This window comes from Saccostrea echinata, unplaced genomic scaffold (assembly GCF_033153115.1).
Source record: "Saccostrea echinata isolate AGI-Se365-2 ecotype Australia unplaced genomic scaffold, CSIRO_AGI_Sech_v1 ptg000025l, whole genome shotgun sequence".
Taxonomy (NCBI): domain Eukaryota; kingdom Metazoa; phylum Mollusca; class Bivalvia; order Ostreida; family Ostreidae; genus Saccostrea; species Saccostrea echinata.
Window position 1 is genome coordinate 7135775 of NW_026889774.1, and position 17755 is coordinate 7153529.

The window sequence follows — 17755 nt, forward strand, 5'->3', positions numbered from 1 at the left end:
AATATAATAGCCATGTAGGGTTCGACACTAACGGTAGCCCGCTAGCCCGAGACTACTGAAACTTGAAGTCGGGCTACTAAACAAGTCATAAAGCTTGTCCTGCGGGGCTACTAATATTCTAAATACCATAATATCAATCAAAGCAATGTGTAAAGATTTTTTTAAATATTCGCTAGCGAGATTTTGAATCGTCGGTGTAAACTAACTCGGACTCTCTTCTTTGTTATTGCTCGACGTTGTTTTGGTCCGACTTATCAAAAATCTTTATCATCTAAGTGTTTGACACGCTGGCGTAAAAGAAGGAGAATGCGAGCAGTGCACTGAGGTAGACAATTGGCATTGAAGAAAAAAATTGAAAATGTGGAAGTACCTGACGGGTGTCGCTCCACCAACGAAGAAACCGAAAACATCCGCAGAAAAAAAGAAACAGTTTTCAAGAAATCTAAAAGGGAGAGAAAGTTCCAGTCCACATGGGTAATAGATACCTTTAAGTGGTTACGATATGATAAAGAACAAAACTTCATGTATTGTGATGTATGTCGTCGACATGACAATGACAAAAATGGATCATTCGTACGAGGCTCTGCAAATTTTAGACTAGAACCTATTAAAGCCCATCAGAAGAGTTCAACACATGAATTGTCCCAAATTCTCAAGCTGCTAAGGCCGTTTTAATTTTGAACAAGGCCCTGGTGAACAGACTTTGTTTTCTCTTCAGAAATTCTCACTACGTTGCAAAAATGGGCAGGCCTTATACAGATTACGTCAAGTTGTGTAAGTTAGATCCGAACAAAGGAAATTGCATTGGGAAAACATATATGACAGACAGATATTGTCAGAAGTTTATTACAGCGATAGCAGATACATGCAAAGACAAGCACAGAGAAGTGATCAGAAGTGCTGATTTTATTTCCATTATGTCAGATGGTTCAACAGATTGTTCTAAAACTGAAGCAGAGATTGTATATCTGCGAACATCAGTCCACTGTGAGGTAAATTTTATAAATATGTTTGGCAATAAAGTTTTCATTCATTTCTGATTTTTTTTTTAGTTTTTCCCCTTTTTAATGCTGATATATGTATTTCTAAATGTTTATTATTCATATCTAATTCCTCAAACATTTTTTAGATCAAAAATTTTTTTGTGGGTCTGAAAAATGTTAGAAAAGCAAATGCAGAAACCATATCTACTGCTATTATGGGATTAATGGATGAGAGATTTGGCGAAGATTGGAAGTCTAAACTGGTAGCTATTGGGACTGATGGTGCATCAGTAATGATTGGAAGCAAGGACGGTGTAGTGACACGAATTGCTCAAGCAACTAACCATCCATTCCGCAGAGTTCATTGTACTGCTCATAGGTAATGAGGTATTGTAAAATATTTGAAGTAATATACTTTTTTATGAAAAAAAATCTTTATAATATGTTAAAATTAATTGTTGCAGGTTAGAACTTGCATACAAAGACGGTGTACGCAGCATGCCTATTCATCAGAAATCTGAGCTTCATTTGACTAATTTATACCTGTTTTACAAGTATGAGCATTTAAGGACATTGGCAAGTCACGGTAATCCGGAGAAAAAAGGTTTAGATCATGGGTTTTTTCACTTATAAAGCGGTCAATTAGAGTAATCTGCCCCTAGTAAAATTATTCATGAGTGATCTCCCGTTTTAGAACTCTCTAAACTGTGAAAATCAGAAAAGAGTATGTTACTTAGGAAAACATGAAGCGAGCGAGATCGTCCTCAACAGGTAGATTCGTTTCAACAGCAAGAAAGAAAAGTAACGACGACTTTATTGAACGCTGTGTCCAGGGGAGAGACAATCAGCATATCAATGTTGATCACAGTTATGCTGGTAAGCGCAATGATGTTGAAACATGTAATGATAGTGCAGGACGTGTGCCTGAAACACCAGACTGTGCCTCGTCAATTAACTTTTCTGCTTCCCGTGACGGACACATTTTTAGCAGTGATGAAGATGTAGATCAAAACAAAGACAGTTCGACAGTGATTAGTTGGAGACAAGGTAGAAGAATAGTCGAAAATAGTCGAACTGGGATTCTTAGTTGATAAACTGTTAGAGGGTTGTTCTGTCTGTCATTCCAAATTTCCATTGAATATCACAGATATTGTGAATGAGAGACGATATGGGTTAGGCTCTCTTTTATACGTAAGGTGTACATTGTGTGATGGCGTAAACATTGTACCAACAGGAAAAAGACATGGGATGAATGAGTCTTCAAGTGGAAAAAGAGTTTGGGATGTAAACACCAAGTTAGCTTTAGGTAAAAGTTATTAAAGCTTTGTTTTATGATATGATATGTCTAAATAATACAATGAAAAGTTAAATTGCTTTTCAAATCACTTATAATTTATCATTTATGTCAACTAATAAATTGATCTACAAACATACTATTTGACTACAAATGCATTAGGAAATCATGACATAAAAACATGATTCATATAAACTGTGTTTGATTCAGGTATTTTACACAGTGGCATTGGTGAAAGGAAGATGTCGAATTTATTATCTACACTTAATATTCCCCCCTGTTCAAAAACGACTCTAAAGGAGAGAGAGAGAGAAATAGGATGTGCAGTTGAAAATGTTACCCAGACTAGCTGTTCAGCTGCTGCAGCAAAGGAAAAAGAAATGACAGGGTAATTAATAATATATACATGTTTAGCTTCAAAAATATGCAGATGAATATATGGATCAATGAGTGTATTAAAATTTTCTTTCCTTGTCATGGTATATGTAAATAACATGCAGACAAAGTATTAGCTGCAGAACTGTAGCGTTATGTTTTATATTTTAGTTTTTGACCATAACGCTACAGATCCCATGATGCAAATATGGTGCAATTTATGGCGCATGATTATCTGCGCACAGTTGGGAATGTTTTTCTCCACTTTCCAACATGGTCAATCAACTACCTTTCATTCCTTAATTATAGACATTTTACCAACCTGTATATTGTATCCACCTCCTAACCTTTATAGTCATTTCTGCAGACCAATAAACTCACTTGTTTTGAATTTTCTTTGTATGGCACAAAATTCATAACAAGTGATTTTAATGGCCTGTAGAGATGAATATAAAGGGTTAGGAGGTGGATTAAATAAACAGGTTGGGAATAGAATATTCCTAGAACTAGAGAATGAAAGGTAGTTGATTGACCAATGATGGAAATTCGACAAATACATCCACAAACCGTGCACAGAAAATCATGCGCCGTAAATTGCACCATATTTGCATTACGGGATATATAGTGTTATGGTAAAAGACAAAAATATGAAACCATAATGCTAAGAGTTCTGCAGGTAACAAAGTATCACATAGATCTCTGAAACATCAAATTCTATCAAATGAAATAAATAATAACATTAGGCTTCATGACATACATATTTATTCATACTTTAGAGACAGTTCAGAGGGATTATCTGTGTCATTTGATGGTGGATGGCAAAAGAGGGGATCAGGGAGGTCATATAGTAGCCTATCTGGTAAGTACTGGATATAAGATTCAATTCAGTTTCCACACAGCAGGAATTATAATGGAATCATATAAATAAAAAATGAAATTGTTTCTGTGTACATTTTATTTCTTGAACATATATCCAAATTAATTTTTTTCTTACACTGCAATGCAAGTTTTGTGCTTATTTGAGCCCCTCTTTTTTTAGGACATGCAACATTTATTGGCAACAAGTCCGGAAAATGTATAGCATTTTCAACACGCAACAAGTTTTGTAGGACATATGAGGTTGGGAAAAGGAGGGAATGTGATTCAGCTAAACATGACTGTAGACAAAATTGGAAAGGAAGTTCGAAGGCAATGGAATCCGATATGTGTGTCAACATGCTTCGGGAATTAGACAAACAGGATGTCTCCATAGATACCATCATTATGGACAACGATTCCACCACAATTGCAAGAGCAAGAAGTGAGGTGAAACCAGATCTGAAAAAAATGTGTGACAAGAACCATACACTAAAAGAATTCACAAACCAACTGTATGATCTGAAAAAAGTCAAGAATTTTCGAGAACTCACTGCCAAAACCATTGGACATCTATCTAAATGCTTCAAGTATTGTGTGTCTCAGCATCAGGGAAATGGGGAAAAAATGAAGAAAAACTTGTTGGCGATAGGGAAACATGTCTTCGGTGACCATTCCTTTTGTGACTCTTGGTGTGGATATTTACGATCTCCATTAACTTATAAACCAAAAAACTTGCCATGCAATAGATACCTCACTGATGTAAATTTCAAGACCAGCATTATGACTTTATTGCAGAAATACATAGATAAAGCAGAAAAGCTGTCATCCCTGGGAAGTTCACAGGCCAATGAAAGTCTAAACAACACTATATCCAGTAAAGCTCCAAAGGCCCATTTTTACTCAGGTTCAGAAAGTAACGACTTTCGAATTGCAGCTGCAGTGGCACAAAAGAACATAGGATATGGATATGTATCAGAGGTAAACATTTCTAGTTATGACATAATTTTTATGATATAAAAATTCTGTATAATGTGTTTAATATATGTTATGGAGAATAAGATTTATTTATATTTTTAAAAATGTTTTTGAATTGAAAATTTACCAAGAAATAACAATTTGCAGGTTTGTGAGTCTGTTCTTTTATCCCCTGGTGAAGTAACCAAAAAGATTTCCCAAGAGAATGACAGGAAAAGAGATATGGGAAATGAAAGAGAAAAAACATTGAAATATAAACGAAATAGACGAATAAAAAAGGAGGAACGGAGTACCAAACAGAAAACCTGCGAACTACGTGAGGGTGAAACATACAATACTGCAGTTGATTTGAACAACAATAATCATGACATCATTGAAATTCCACACCCACTTACTGAACCAACCTGCCAAAAATTGACAAGTGCAGATTATTCCTATGTTTCTTTTGATCTGGAAACAACTGGACTTGGTAGGTACATATATGGGTCAATGTACTAGAAATTGATTTTCTCAAATTCTTACATTTACTTTGCCTAAACTGTACAAGTACATTGTATATAAAAATGCTTATTTTTAGTTTGATCCATTTTACATAAGTATTTGCATGTATAATAATACTTTTACATGTTTTTTCTTTCATTGTATTCTGTAGGTAAAGACTGTGATATCACACAGATTGGTGCTGCATTTGAGGGACAAATTTTTAGCCAGTATATTTTGCCTTCTAAACCCATTTCACCTGCTGCATTTGCTGTGACAGGATTAGCTGTTTCAGGAGGGAGTATGTATAAAGAAGGATATCACGTTCCATCAACATCTACAGAAGAAGGAATACAAAACTTCCTAGACTGGCTGTCTAAAATTCCACAACCTGTCTTGATGGCCCACAATGCTCGTTTTGATGCTTGTATTTTCTGCCGTATATTATTAGCAACAGAAAAGAGTATTCCTGCTTCAAAATTGATTTGTGGATTTGTGGACACACTTCCATTGTTTAGGAAACAGTTACCAGAACGCACTTCATACAAGCAGGTCGATCTCGTAAAGGATCTTCTTCATGAAGACTACAGTGCCCATGATGCTGCATCTGATTCAAGAGCACTTTTACATCTCGTAAAAGCACAGAAGTTCAACAATCATATCTTACAAGAAAACAGTTTTTCCTTCCAATCATACATGGAAGTCATACAATTTCAGAATACTGTGCAAGACAATACCAATTCATTGTCATATCTACTGGAAAATAAAATTATTTCCAAGGTGATTGCAAATAAGATTTCCAAATCTGGTCTTGGGTTGGCCCATCTTCAGTTGGCATATGATAGAGACAGAGATTGTGGTATACATCAAGTGCTTTCAGAGACAACTTCCACTGGGAAACCAAGAGTAACAGTAAACAAAACTATTATTAAAAATATCTGCCAGTATTTTCATGACAAACATGTTTCATACTCAAATGAATGATACAATACATACAGTCAAACAGTTTTTTATTTCTTCTTTTATTATAATGGATGCTAAGGGAAGTAACTCAAATAGAAATAACAGTGCTGGAATGTCTGTCTTCTAGCTTATATTTGCATTTTCAGCCAAAATACCCAAATGCCATAAGATATAGGAATACAATAATGTATAAATAATATGAACAGAATGAAATATATGGGTTTTGTAAAAATCCTATGGTTAAAAATTTTGCAAGTTCATTTTATGAACTTTTTACATAGAAAATGCATTGACAATTCAAAAAACATTTATTTTACAAAATCTTAAAAATAAGGGTGGATTGGTAGGTAAAAAGTGCCAGAATAAAAGATGTTGGGTACCATTACAGGTTCAGAAGATTTTTCAACAAATTCTATACAGAATCCAGGAACCTTGCCAATGTCCTTAACATTTTTTTTTCACATTTGAAATGTCAATAGAAAGAATGGTCTGTTATGTTTTTAGTTAATAAATTTATTTTTTACATCATTGAAAGGTACAGCCCTTTAAAGAAAAAATAACACAAACAAAAATCTGATGCCTGGATTGATATATATTTTTTGACTGATTTTGATACATGAACAGAAATGACATAAATAATAAATCCCTAAAATATAAGGAAATCGTAAGTTTTCTTTCGTGCTAAAATATGCGACTTCGTTTTGAATTCGATATAATTCTATGCAAATTTTTTCAGATAATTTTAACATTATGACAAAATCTTACAAATTTATCCCACTTTACACGGCAAACATTATTCAGGGTACCTATTGGAATATAAATCTATGAAAATATTGCTGATTTCTGAAAAAAAGTTTGTGTTATTTATCCTTAAACAGAGCAGGTCTGAAGGCAGTTAGTGAAAGTTTTGACAAGAATGCATATATACCATGCAGAGCAGGTGGAAGAAGGTGGCTGCCCCATACAATGCGATCGAGTACTAACAAACCTTATGAAGGGTGAGATGCATTAATTCTTTATCTAGAGCAGGTACAACAGACATGCTTTATAATTGGTTGATTTAGAATGTAGAAAGCACAATTGAAAATTAAATTTAAATGCCAATATCATTATGTACCTTACTTTAATTTCAGATTCAAGGAGAGAGGCAGCAGCAAAGGCTAGAAATTTCTTAAAGTGTATGAAACACGGGTGATTACTTAATATTTGCCCCTTCCTCATCCAAAAATATGAAATCATGTTATTTTATTTTAGCATTTCAATGTGATATATGTATTTGTAGTTCCATTGTTTACTGGCCGCACTTGTTAAGGTATTCCATCCCTAATAGTCTCAGATTCAATGAAATTGAATACACAACAGATGTACGGGTGGAATACTCAGTATATTCAGACATAATTCCCATTTATTACTAAGAATGGAACGTGTCCTAATTTATGTCCTTGACCTTTGTTGAAGAGTTATCTTCCTCTTTTTTAAGTAATAAAAATCAATTTTTAAAAAAATCTATACGGTAAAAAAATGTTTTTCAATTGTCATTCTATTTCTAATGATTTAAGGGGATGAAGGACACATGGTCACATGACTCTGTTTAACTACGTCATAGTCTCCGTTTATATAAGTACAAAACGTGTAAACCATCAATTCTTGTATAAGTTTTTGACAATTTTTTAACTTTAATTACCATTTTATATAAAAAAAATTAAAAAGTTTTAACACTCTTGTAAAGATTAACAAATTATGAAAAAGATTGATCCACTCCTCTGTTTCCCTAAACTGCGCGTCCAACAAGTCGATGACGTCATACACGATCTGTTAGTACAGCAAGATCATACTCGGTGAACACAGGGGCAGTATTATTATGTAGAAACAGGTCATAATCAGTATCTGATGAAATATTTTGAGAAACGGGGAACACAAAAATTATTTTTGCATGGCTGATGACGGAAATCATATGTAGGTATATCTTATTTCGCTTATTTAGCTTACGTGTGACGTCATAGTTGGTTTTTCCCGTACTCGAGAAATGTAACATGACACGTTTTTGTCATGCTTATGTCCTCTTTAACGATGTCCTGTGAAATAATGAGGTCAGCTTCATCATTCGAAATTTTTACAGTTAATCAATAATTTGAAGGATTTGCATTTCAACGTAAATTAAAAAATACTGAATGATAGAATTTTTTGTAAATTACGTTTTTTATTGTTTAAGTTGTCTTAAAAAGTGCGTAATTTTCCCTATCCAGATGCAGTGTGATAGACAAAACTTGCTTTTTTGAATTTTAAATCTTAGTTATACTCTGAAATAATTTAAAAGATACATGTCCACTTTGATATTTTTTATATATGATTAAAAAATCTAATTATGGACAGAATAATGAGACCGGAAACATGGAGAATTAACACTCCACTTAGATACGGTAGGGCATAGTATTTGTCAATCAATATCTCCAAAATAAGGTAAGAAACCTAATGATATAACTGCTTTAAGATATGTGGGACATACTTAATTAGAAATATACAAAATATGAAAAAAATTGAATGACAAGTATTTTTTCGGCTCAAGGTCCTTCTCCTCCTTAATGCATCTTTCCACCACAATATTTATTGATATTCTTATTATTTGAATTTTTATTTAAAAAAAAAAATCGCTTGTCTCCGTAGACTTCTATGCAATTTCTGTTAATTAGTTACTGCTTAGTTAATTACACTTTTGAAACTTGGTAAATCCTTTTAGAAATACTGTAAAATGCTTTGAATTAATATCAGAGTATTATATACGTGATATATATTTAAGGATAGAGAATTAGGTCCTATTAGGGATGGAAAACCTTAAGAGATGTAGTGAAGACTTTAAGTGATTTGTCACAGTGTATTCAGGAGAGGGAAAACAATGTAGGTGATATTCACAACTATGCAATGGGAACAAAACAGATTCTGCAAGAGTACAAAACCAGGTATAAAAAGAAAAAAAAATTAATAGTAGCTATTTTCCCACGATCTTTTCCTGTCTAACAGTCTTTAGCAAGTAACAAATATATCTGCTTTCTGTGTGATACTTGTTGCATGTGTCTATCTATATGTATCACTTACTCGTGTTGGTGTTGGATTTTGTATCTTTACTAACATGCTTTGCTTTGCCTAGCGATAGCCCGTTCTTGAGAATTGCTGACCTCACAGATTTACTGGATGAAAACAAAATGAAAAGCCCCGAGAACAGAAAAAAATGGTTCTTGACTCCCTGCTTGAAAAACTTAGAGACCGATTCAGTGGATATTCTGATCTCTTCAGTGCATGCAGTCTTCTCTCTTTAAGGAAATGGCCGGAAAATTTGTCAGATCAGATAGGTAGCCGTGTGCTTGCTAACATAAATCAATGTTTGAAAAAAATTCTGGTATATTTAAAAATTTACTCTGTATTTGAATATGTTTGAATACAATACAATATATTTTACTTTCAGACCTTGGAGACGAATACATCAGAGAGTAAGTATCCATAAATGCCCCAGCACTCAACTCCTGTACCTCCATGGATACCTTTGCTATAGAGGATGAGTGGACCAGGTTAAAAACTGAACTCATAACAAGGTTGGTGCCTTAGATAAGAAGATTACATGTTCATAGTAACTTGGATATACATAGATATTTTAATATTACGTGAGATACTTTTTAGAAATATCTGGTAGTTGCAAATATTTGAAATGGAATTTACTTTTAAAGGTCAGGAATTCATGTTTGAGTAATGTTCGATATATTTCTTTGAGTAGAAACCAAAATGTGAAAACAAGTACTTTGTCCAGCTTATTCCTGAAATATGGAGAATCCTTTCCCAATTTCTTACTAATTACTTACTAACTCTACTAGCATCATCAGTGGAGGCAGAGAGGGGATTTTCATGGTGAGTCAGTTTCATTTGATTTTAACTGAAACTTTATTGCAATTTTTTAATTGATTGAAATGCACATTTTCATGTTTATTTCAGTATGAAAATGGTAACGACTGACTGGAGAAGTCGATTAGGGCAAAAACCCTATCTGATTTACTGATGGTTTCGATTGAATCGGAGGATACTGAATCTTTTAATTCATTACTAAGCATAAACCTTTGGATGTCTTCTGGGGAGAGGAGCCGAAGACCCTACTATAAGGATGAAATGAAGGTAAACTGATTTTAAAGAGCTGCATTTCACAAAATATTTCAAACCAGGCTTTTAGATGATAATCAGAACCTTTATTACATTAAAACCCATTTTGAATGTTATACAGAGACCCATAAAAAAATGTCGCCTGCGTGGCGCAGTGGTTAGAGCGTCTGCTCTAGAGTCGCGGAGTAAGGAGTTGACCCCTACGTCGCGGGTTCGAATCCCACTGTGGGACGTGGAGACCGGTCCTTCGGATGAGACCGTATAAACCGAGGTCCCGTGTCGGAGTAGGTGCTGGCACGAAAAAGATCCCTCACTGCTCAATGGCCGTAAGTGCCGAGTATAGGACAAAATTTGCAGCTCTCCACCGGCAAATGGTGGCGTCTTCATATAAGTGAAAAATTCTCGAGAGGGACGTTAAACAACATACAAACAAAAACCCATAAAAAATCCTATCAAGAAGTTCATGATGAAATTGCTGAAGAAGAAATTGAGGAAGTGCACGAGGCTTTTGAAGATGATTGTACATTTGAAAATGACTGATACTGAAGATAACATGTGTCAAAAGGACTTGCAAAGCTTACAAAACAAAACATACAAAATGTTTCAAGAAATATTGATCTAATTTTCTCAATAAAATAAATGATAGAAATCATGGAACCAGTATTTTTTTATAGTAAAAATATGACAAATTAATATACTTGCCTATATAAAATTTGATTCTTTCATTAAGGAAAAATGTTCATTTTGCTTAAAGTTATAAAGTGACAATTGTGCTAAAAAAATACAGCCAGAATGCAGGATTTGGCATCTTTATTTCACAAATCCCCCCCCCCCCCCAGCATGAGGGGGAAGCCCACTCCCGCATCCACCCCCTCGTCGCTTCGCGACTCGGCCAGCAGCCTACGGCCGCTGGAAAAGTTATTCATGGACAGGGCAAATAAAAAATAAAATTTGGTAGCAGGCAAATATGGATTTATTTTTAGTGTCTACCCCTTATAGCAGAGCGGGTGAGTCTAATGCCCAACACACACTGACATTAAAACATTCAATTTTTCCACCTCATTTAAAAAAATATGATCATCATTTCTTGATTTAAATAGCACAACAAAGTAAGTAATTCCAAATTTCTGCAGCTGACGATTCCATCATCTGCAACAGATGCAGACATAAAACAGAAAGGAACGCTCTTATCAACAGTCCACGACCACCCAGCTTCCTGAGAGTGATGATGGATTTCAAATACAGGCACGAGTACGCCCAACTCCAAAAGGTCCTCCATCTATCTCCTTACCAATTGCATCAACTGTAAAGAGCCATCCGCACTGTTTCATTTGTAAAAGACCAGGACCCAAGTTAGTTGTTGTGTCTTCAGAATGCCGGCTCTCTGTTTTTGTTCAACACAATACATGTATACAGTAGTGTGACATAAGTGAGTTCGCAAAATGGCCGCCGTCATTCATGCGTGCGGTGCGCTTGCGGTATGTTGAATCTAATTTTTATCAATAAAATTATATCAAAACTTACCTTTTTGTTTTAATACTTTGTTATATGGCCTGTAGAGCGTAGAACACTTCGAATTCTCCTGGGTATGCTTGCATATAAGCTTTGAATATAGTGCAAAGGGAGGCTACCCCATATTTCATTGACGATTCGCTCCAGATCATTCGCGTTTCTGACCTCATGTGTCCTCCTTTGTACACGGATTTTGAGCACTCTCCAGACATTTTCGATTATATTGAGATCAGGACTTTGTGGGGGCCACGGTAGAGTGTTAACATTGTTGTCCTGTTTCCAACGATTTGAGAAGGCGGAGACATGACAGGGGGCATTGTCTTCTTGGAAAGTCCAACGCCGGTTTGGGAAATGACGAGCGATCACAGGCCAAAGACACTCATCAAGAATTGTAACATATTTCTCGCTATTCATGTTCCCATCCACAGTTTTTAAGGTGCCGACTCCATAATAACATATGCAACTCCAAAACATGAGGGAGGCCCGACAGTTCGTTTCCCAATCACCATGCAATCCGACACATTCAGGACGTATTCTTTCCTCACTCTTCCTCCAGACATGAACTTTATCATTTTTTCCAATAATTATCTTAGTCTCATCACTGAATATTATGGATGACCAATAATTGTTTACTGTCCAGTGCAATTTCTGTCTACAAAATCGGGTTCTCTTCTCTCTATTCACGCGTGAAACAGTGGTTTTCTTAGAAACTACACACCTCTTGTAACCTTCCTCCGATAATCGTCTGTGAACTGTTCTGAGTGACACATTAGATCCTGTCCTAGCATTGAATCTGGTTGTAATGTCCTTTAAAGTCTGACGACGATTGATTTTAATGCTTCGGAAAAGAACCCTGTCATCTCTCTGCGAAGTTTTTCGTTTCACCCCACTTCTCGGTAAATTTTCTATATTACCTCTTTCCCTTACACGCTTGAGAAATTTTTGGATGGTACGACTGTTTATTCCGGTTAAATTCTCAATTTTATAGCTTGAAAGACCTTCATTTGACATCTGTATGATTATTTTTTTTAGATTACTAGTCAGTTCTCGACCATGGGGAGCCAAGTTTCCAAGCAGACGATAATTGTTTATCAAAGGGGAATAATCCAATTTTACATCAATGGACTGTTTTAATTAAGTCGTACCGAAACTCATTCAAAATATTTTGTCCTTAAAAGTAGCGTTTACGTTAATTCAGCAACTGATTTACTACCCTTCTGAAATATTTACGTTGACGGCGGTCATTTTGCGAACTCATTTATGTCACACTACTGTATGTTAATTGTCGAAGGTAACAGATGTTGTCCAAATCATTTGAAAGATGGCGTCTTTGCCCCGGACTCCCTTCAAAATCTAAAGACAACAGATCATGCATTTCTGAACAAACATTCTGTGCTAAATCTCCTTTCCAAAATGCGTCATCTTTGCCAAATGAACAAAAACTACCGACTTGATTTTAACAACACTGAAAGCCTTACTAATGAGGATTACACTTCTTTGACTGGCTTGATCAAAGGAAACTTTCAGGATTTATATATCATACATTAACATATCAAATCACTCCATCCAGAAGTGTCAGAACAACTTTGGCTATTTTCCTGTGCAAGTGAAACTCTGGACTCTCCAACAGATTTCTGGCAACCTTATTCAATGCGACAAATCAAATCTAAGGTGAGCAATTAAGGCTATGTGTCAAGTTTTGATGGACAATTTAGTTCCACAGAATCTTGGCTTTCGTCATGTGTCCCGTGAAGAGGTAATAAAAAATCATACTTAGCTGCATGGCTGCCTTCCTCATCATCTATTTTTTTTAATCAATTATATCATTTTGGAATGTACCGAATTTTCTCCTACTCAAATTAGACTATTTAATAATGTACGAACGATGCATGAACTTTTTACAAATATAAATGTTTACACAAGTTAAGAAATTTTACATGAAACTGATTTTTACTGTAAAATTTAGAATACTATAATTAAGCAATTTTGTCTAAATTTTAACGATCTGAAGGTCGCGAGTTCGAATCTCGGCCGAGACTGGCCTAGATCGATAAAAAAAAAATAGGTAGCAACTGTTCCTTCGCCAAGCGTTCGGCACGTCGATAGTAGAGGGGTCCTTCGGATGAGACCTTAAAAACCGAGGCTCTGTGTCACGGCAGGCGTTGGCACGATAAAGATCCCTCACCTCAATGGCCCTGAGTGCCATCGCGAGTAAAGGTTGAAATTTAAATCCCGGTAATGGCGCCTGCGCGAATAGGTCGCATTTTGTGACAGAGCGGTGGAGTGGCCGTTCTAGTGCATATTTGAAGAAGTTGGGTGTTTGGATGGGATGTTTTGTGGTCAAGGGTGTCCAGGGATTTAGGACAGTGATTTTGAGAGACCTGGTGTGTAGTTTTGAAGGAGACTTTGAACAATCCACATTCGACGTGAGTAGTCATTGCTATAAATAGTTACAGGTTTCAACCAGTTATATGAATACAATAGACAAATACTTTACTATGTCGAACAGTGGTGTTGTTACCCGAAACACGATTGCTAACTCACGCAAGTCAACAAACAGTCCGATCTCAAAAAAAAACATCTCAGACTCCACAGAACAGTAGTCAAAAACAGGAGAAATCAGAAAAAAACGTCAGAGGAAATGCTGTCAATTCAGACGCAACTGACTGAAATAAAAAACGATCTAAAAAAATCAATCAAAGTTGATGACATTAAAGATATCATCAAAAATGTCGTAGATGAGCTATTCTCCAACTATCTAGGAAAATTTGAAAAGAAAATGAACGATCAAATTTCGCAATTAAAACAAGACAATCACAAGCTATCACAGGGTATTGAACAGCTTAAAAAAGAGAACTCGGAGCTTAAACGGGAACTAAATGAAAGAGACGAAGCGCTAAATGATGTACATAACAGAGTAGAGGAAAACGAAAAGTTGGTCAAAATTGCTGCTGCAAAAGCGAACTATAACGAACAGTACTCTAGAAAGACAAATATCAAATTTCATGGTTTTCCCGAAACACAGGGTGAACACTTAATAGAAAAGCTTAACGAGGCATTAGGAGAAGTGGGCGTGGCAATATTGGAAACTGACGTGCTGGCTATTCACCGCATTCCATCAGGACAAAAAGACCAGCCTCAACCAATAATCGTCAAAATGCGTAACCCTGAAGCCAAAGCGAACATAATGAGGGAATTTAAAGCCCTTCACCTGTATATGGTGATGTCTCTATATGAGTGAAAAAAACGTAAACAGCATACAATCAATCTAATTTTTATGTTACATGTAACATATTTTTAAATTTTGAGTCCGTCGGATGGGAGTTAAATGGTACCCCGTGTCAAGGATAACAACCCCCTTTAGATTGGCACGTAAAAGATCGTTTTTCTGGTTTTTGAAAAGGAAGAAAGACTCCAGAAGGAGCCGCCAGAGAAACCACAAACTTCAAAAATGGTCAAATACTATACAATAATAATCAATCAATGAATCGACTTTGGTCAGTTGCGGCTGTGATTCGAACACACGACCTTCCGATCACGGAACGAGCGCTCTACCGCCTGAGTTACCGTGATAGTAATTGTTGCAAGAAAAAATCCAAAGAACAATTTCTACTCTGGATCAGAGAATATATATATATATATATATATATATATATATATATATATATATATATATATATATATGTATATATATATATATAAGTATAAAATTTTATTTAATTCGAAAAAAAATATTTTTCCTGATATGTTTTATATAAATGATGAGTTGAGTTTGTCGCCTGGGACTTTCATGGTAGAATACGCTGGCCGAGAAGTATTGTACCAAGGAATTCAAGGGAAGGAGAGTTGAACTGAAGCATCTGCTGCAGCATCCTCATTAGAGACAAGAGAAGGGGTGACATACAATACAGAAGTGGTGTGCTTTCTACTACCAGTAGTATTTCAGACAATGACATGGAAACCATACCACCAATACCGGAACGTCAGGGTCTGTTTTGATCTAGATGTGTGGATAAGATCGCATTATACTTTCGTAAAAATTCTCTGTTATAGTATTACATGGACACACACTTTTTCAGGATTACCAGCTGACATCATTCAACTGGCAGCAAGGTATGGAGATGCTGAATTCAGTCAGCATGTTTTTCAAGCCACCAACATCAGTCCAGTGGCATCAAAGGTCACAGGACTAATTTTTGATGGCACATTGCTGTACAACAGAACGGTGTGCTTGGTATCATTCTTTCATTGGCTGAAGAATTCTGGGATAAAAGATCCAGTGCTGTTTGCTCATAGTGGAAGGGACCTTGGAGCCTTATGTTTGGCATATCTCTACTGGATAGTGGGGAAAAGAACATGGAATTATTATATGTGGATTTTTTGACACCTTGTCCATGCTGAAAGAACATGCATCTGGATCCCATCTTAACTTTTCTTTGGGGACTTTGGCCAAAGGATATTCTTGGGTGCAGTTTTGGTATTGATGCAGTCGAAGAATGTAGTGAAACATACGGAGATAACGAACAGTAATCAAGCTCAAAATTCCATCAAACAATATAAATTTTGGAGCAGAGCAAACACGGACCTTAAACACATCAGAGGTGGTATCAGGTGCCATGGAGGAGTGAGCATCCCCTGCCGACCGATCACACCCGCTGTGTGCTCCTTGTCATGATAGGGAAATAACGGAAAAATCCGTCGACAATTCAGTGTATAAATAAAGGCCAATCAATTAGTATGAAAAACGTCAGTTAGATATCTCCAGAAAGTTGAGCATTACAATATTGACTCATTTTATCGTCAGTAGTTTTACTTAAAAGTACATCATTAATGTTATAAAGCAGATGGTAACTATCTGCATACTCTTATGCCATTAATTGAAAATCAAGTTATCCCTAACAAAAAAAAATACTATAGTGAACTATAGTTAACTATAGTTTACTATAGTTACAGTCCCTGAAACGTTCTACTTTCCCATTTTTCCGTTCGCTCACCGTTCGTTCAGCGTGCGTTCACCGTTCGTTCACCGTGCGTTCACCGTTCGCTCTCCGTTCACAGTTTTGCGTTCACCGTGCGCTCGCGTTCACCGTTCACAAAGCGTTCAGCGTTCGCTCTTCGTTCCGTTCACTTTGCGTTCACCTTGCGTTCAACGTTCACCTATCGTTCAGTTTTCATTGTCATTCGGAACTCCGAAGTGAAAGGACTTATCTTTTTGTAGGTTAGGAGCTACAGGTTTTTTAATTTAATAACTTACATATCGTGTTTGAAGAATCTTTATTTCATGGGGGAAAATATCTACGATATATATTTTTATTATTCTAACTTAGCTGTTAGGTTATTTATTAAATTACTCTGGAAAATAAATGTTGTTATAAGCACATTCTGTACCTATGTAGAACAATGCTGAAATATTAAATTTAACTAAAGGCAATGTGCAAATACTTCAAGCACTGCAACATTTTGTTGTTTTGTTAAAGACGACAAATCGTTAATGGAGATATAATTATCCAAGTCTAATTATGCAGCAAAATTACGAAAATATTTATTTATAATACTTTTTTATCAATTACTACAGAAAATATGTTAGAATTAGTTCTGAGAGTTATACATAGTACTGCGGATATCGTATTAATTTATTATCTTTAGAGCGAATTAAATTGATGGTGTGGTTAAAGGAAATATTTATTTAAAATGTAATGCACTACAGAATTTTCTCTACTATAATATGTAAAGTCTATAGTTATAGAGAAAAAAAAAATCTTTCTTCACCGTAACTTTATATGTTTGTCATTCCATATGATTAATACCCCCCTTTTCCCCCTAAATCGGTTACTTAGTCAGTATTGTATTTCCAGAATATTTTAATTAACATTTAAAAAAAAGTTAAGGTCTTTTTTAGAACAAAAACTTCAGTCTCAAAACAAACAGGCTTCTAAAAAAGTCACAAAACAATAGTAGTTCAAAATGTACACGTGTCGGCGGTGATATTTGGAATTGACAGAGAGTATGTTTCAAATTCAAGTGTTAATGCCCTATGTATTTTATTCAATTATTATTCAAATGTTGGAATCAAATCTAGAAATGATAAAAATAAATGTTATAACTTGTTGGAAATACTCGCACTTCGTCTTCGATGTGACGAAACTTTCACACCTGCACAGTGTCGAATGAT

At 35.5% G+C, this 17755-nt stretch overlaps 1 protein-coding gene across 1 annotated transcript; it reads left to right on the plus strand.

The window, feature by feature from the left end:
* The first annotated feature begins 3083 nt into the window (after positions 1-3083).
* LOC133192851 (uncharacterized) lies at positions 3084-5970 on the plus strand. The gene is made up of 5 exons (XM_061328855.1): positions 3084-3172; positions 3429-3511; positions 3692-4488; positions 4633-4954; positions 5138-5970. Exons 1-5 carry the CDS (start codon positions 3084-3086, stop codon positions 5947-5949), a joined length of 2103 nt encoding a protein of 700 aa, XP_061184839.1. The 3' UTR covers positions 5950-5970.
* Positions 5971-17755: the final 11785 nt, after the last annotated feature.

Bases quoted from the DNA above. Each gene is read 5' to 3' on its own strand.
- LOC133192851 (XM_061328855.1), top strand. From the start codon at position 3,084: ATGGCCTGTAGAGATGAATATAAAGGGTTAGGAGGTGGATTAAATAAA. The intron at 3,512-3,691 runs GTAAGTACTGGA...CTCTTTTTTTAG, and splicing joins GTCATATAGTAGCCTATCTG to GACATGCAACATTTATTGGC. The intron at 4,955-5,137 runs GTAGGTACATAT...TGTATTCTGTAG, and splicing joins TCTGGAAACAACTGGACTTG to GTAAAGACTGTGATATCACA.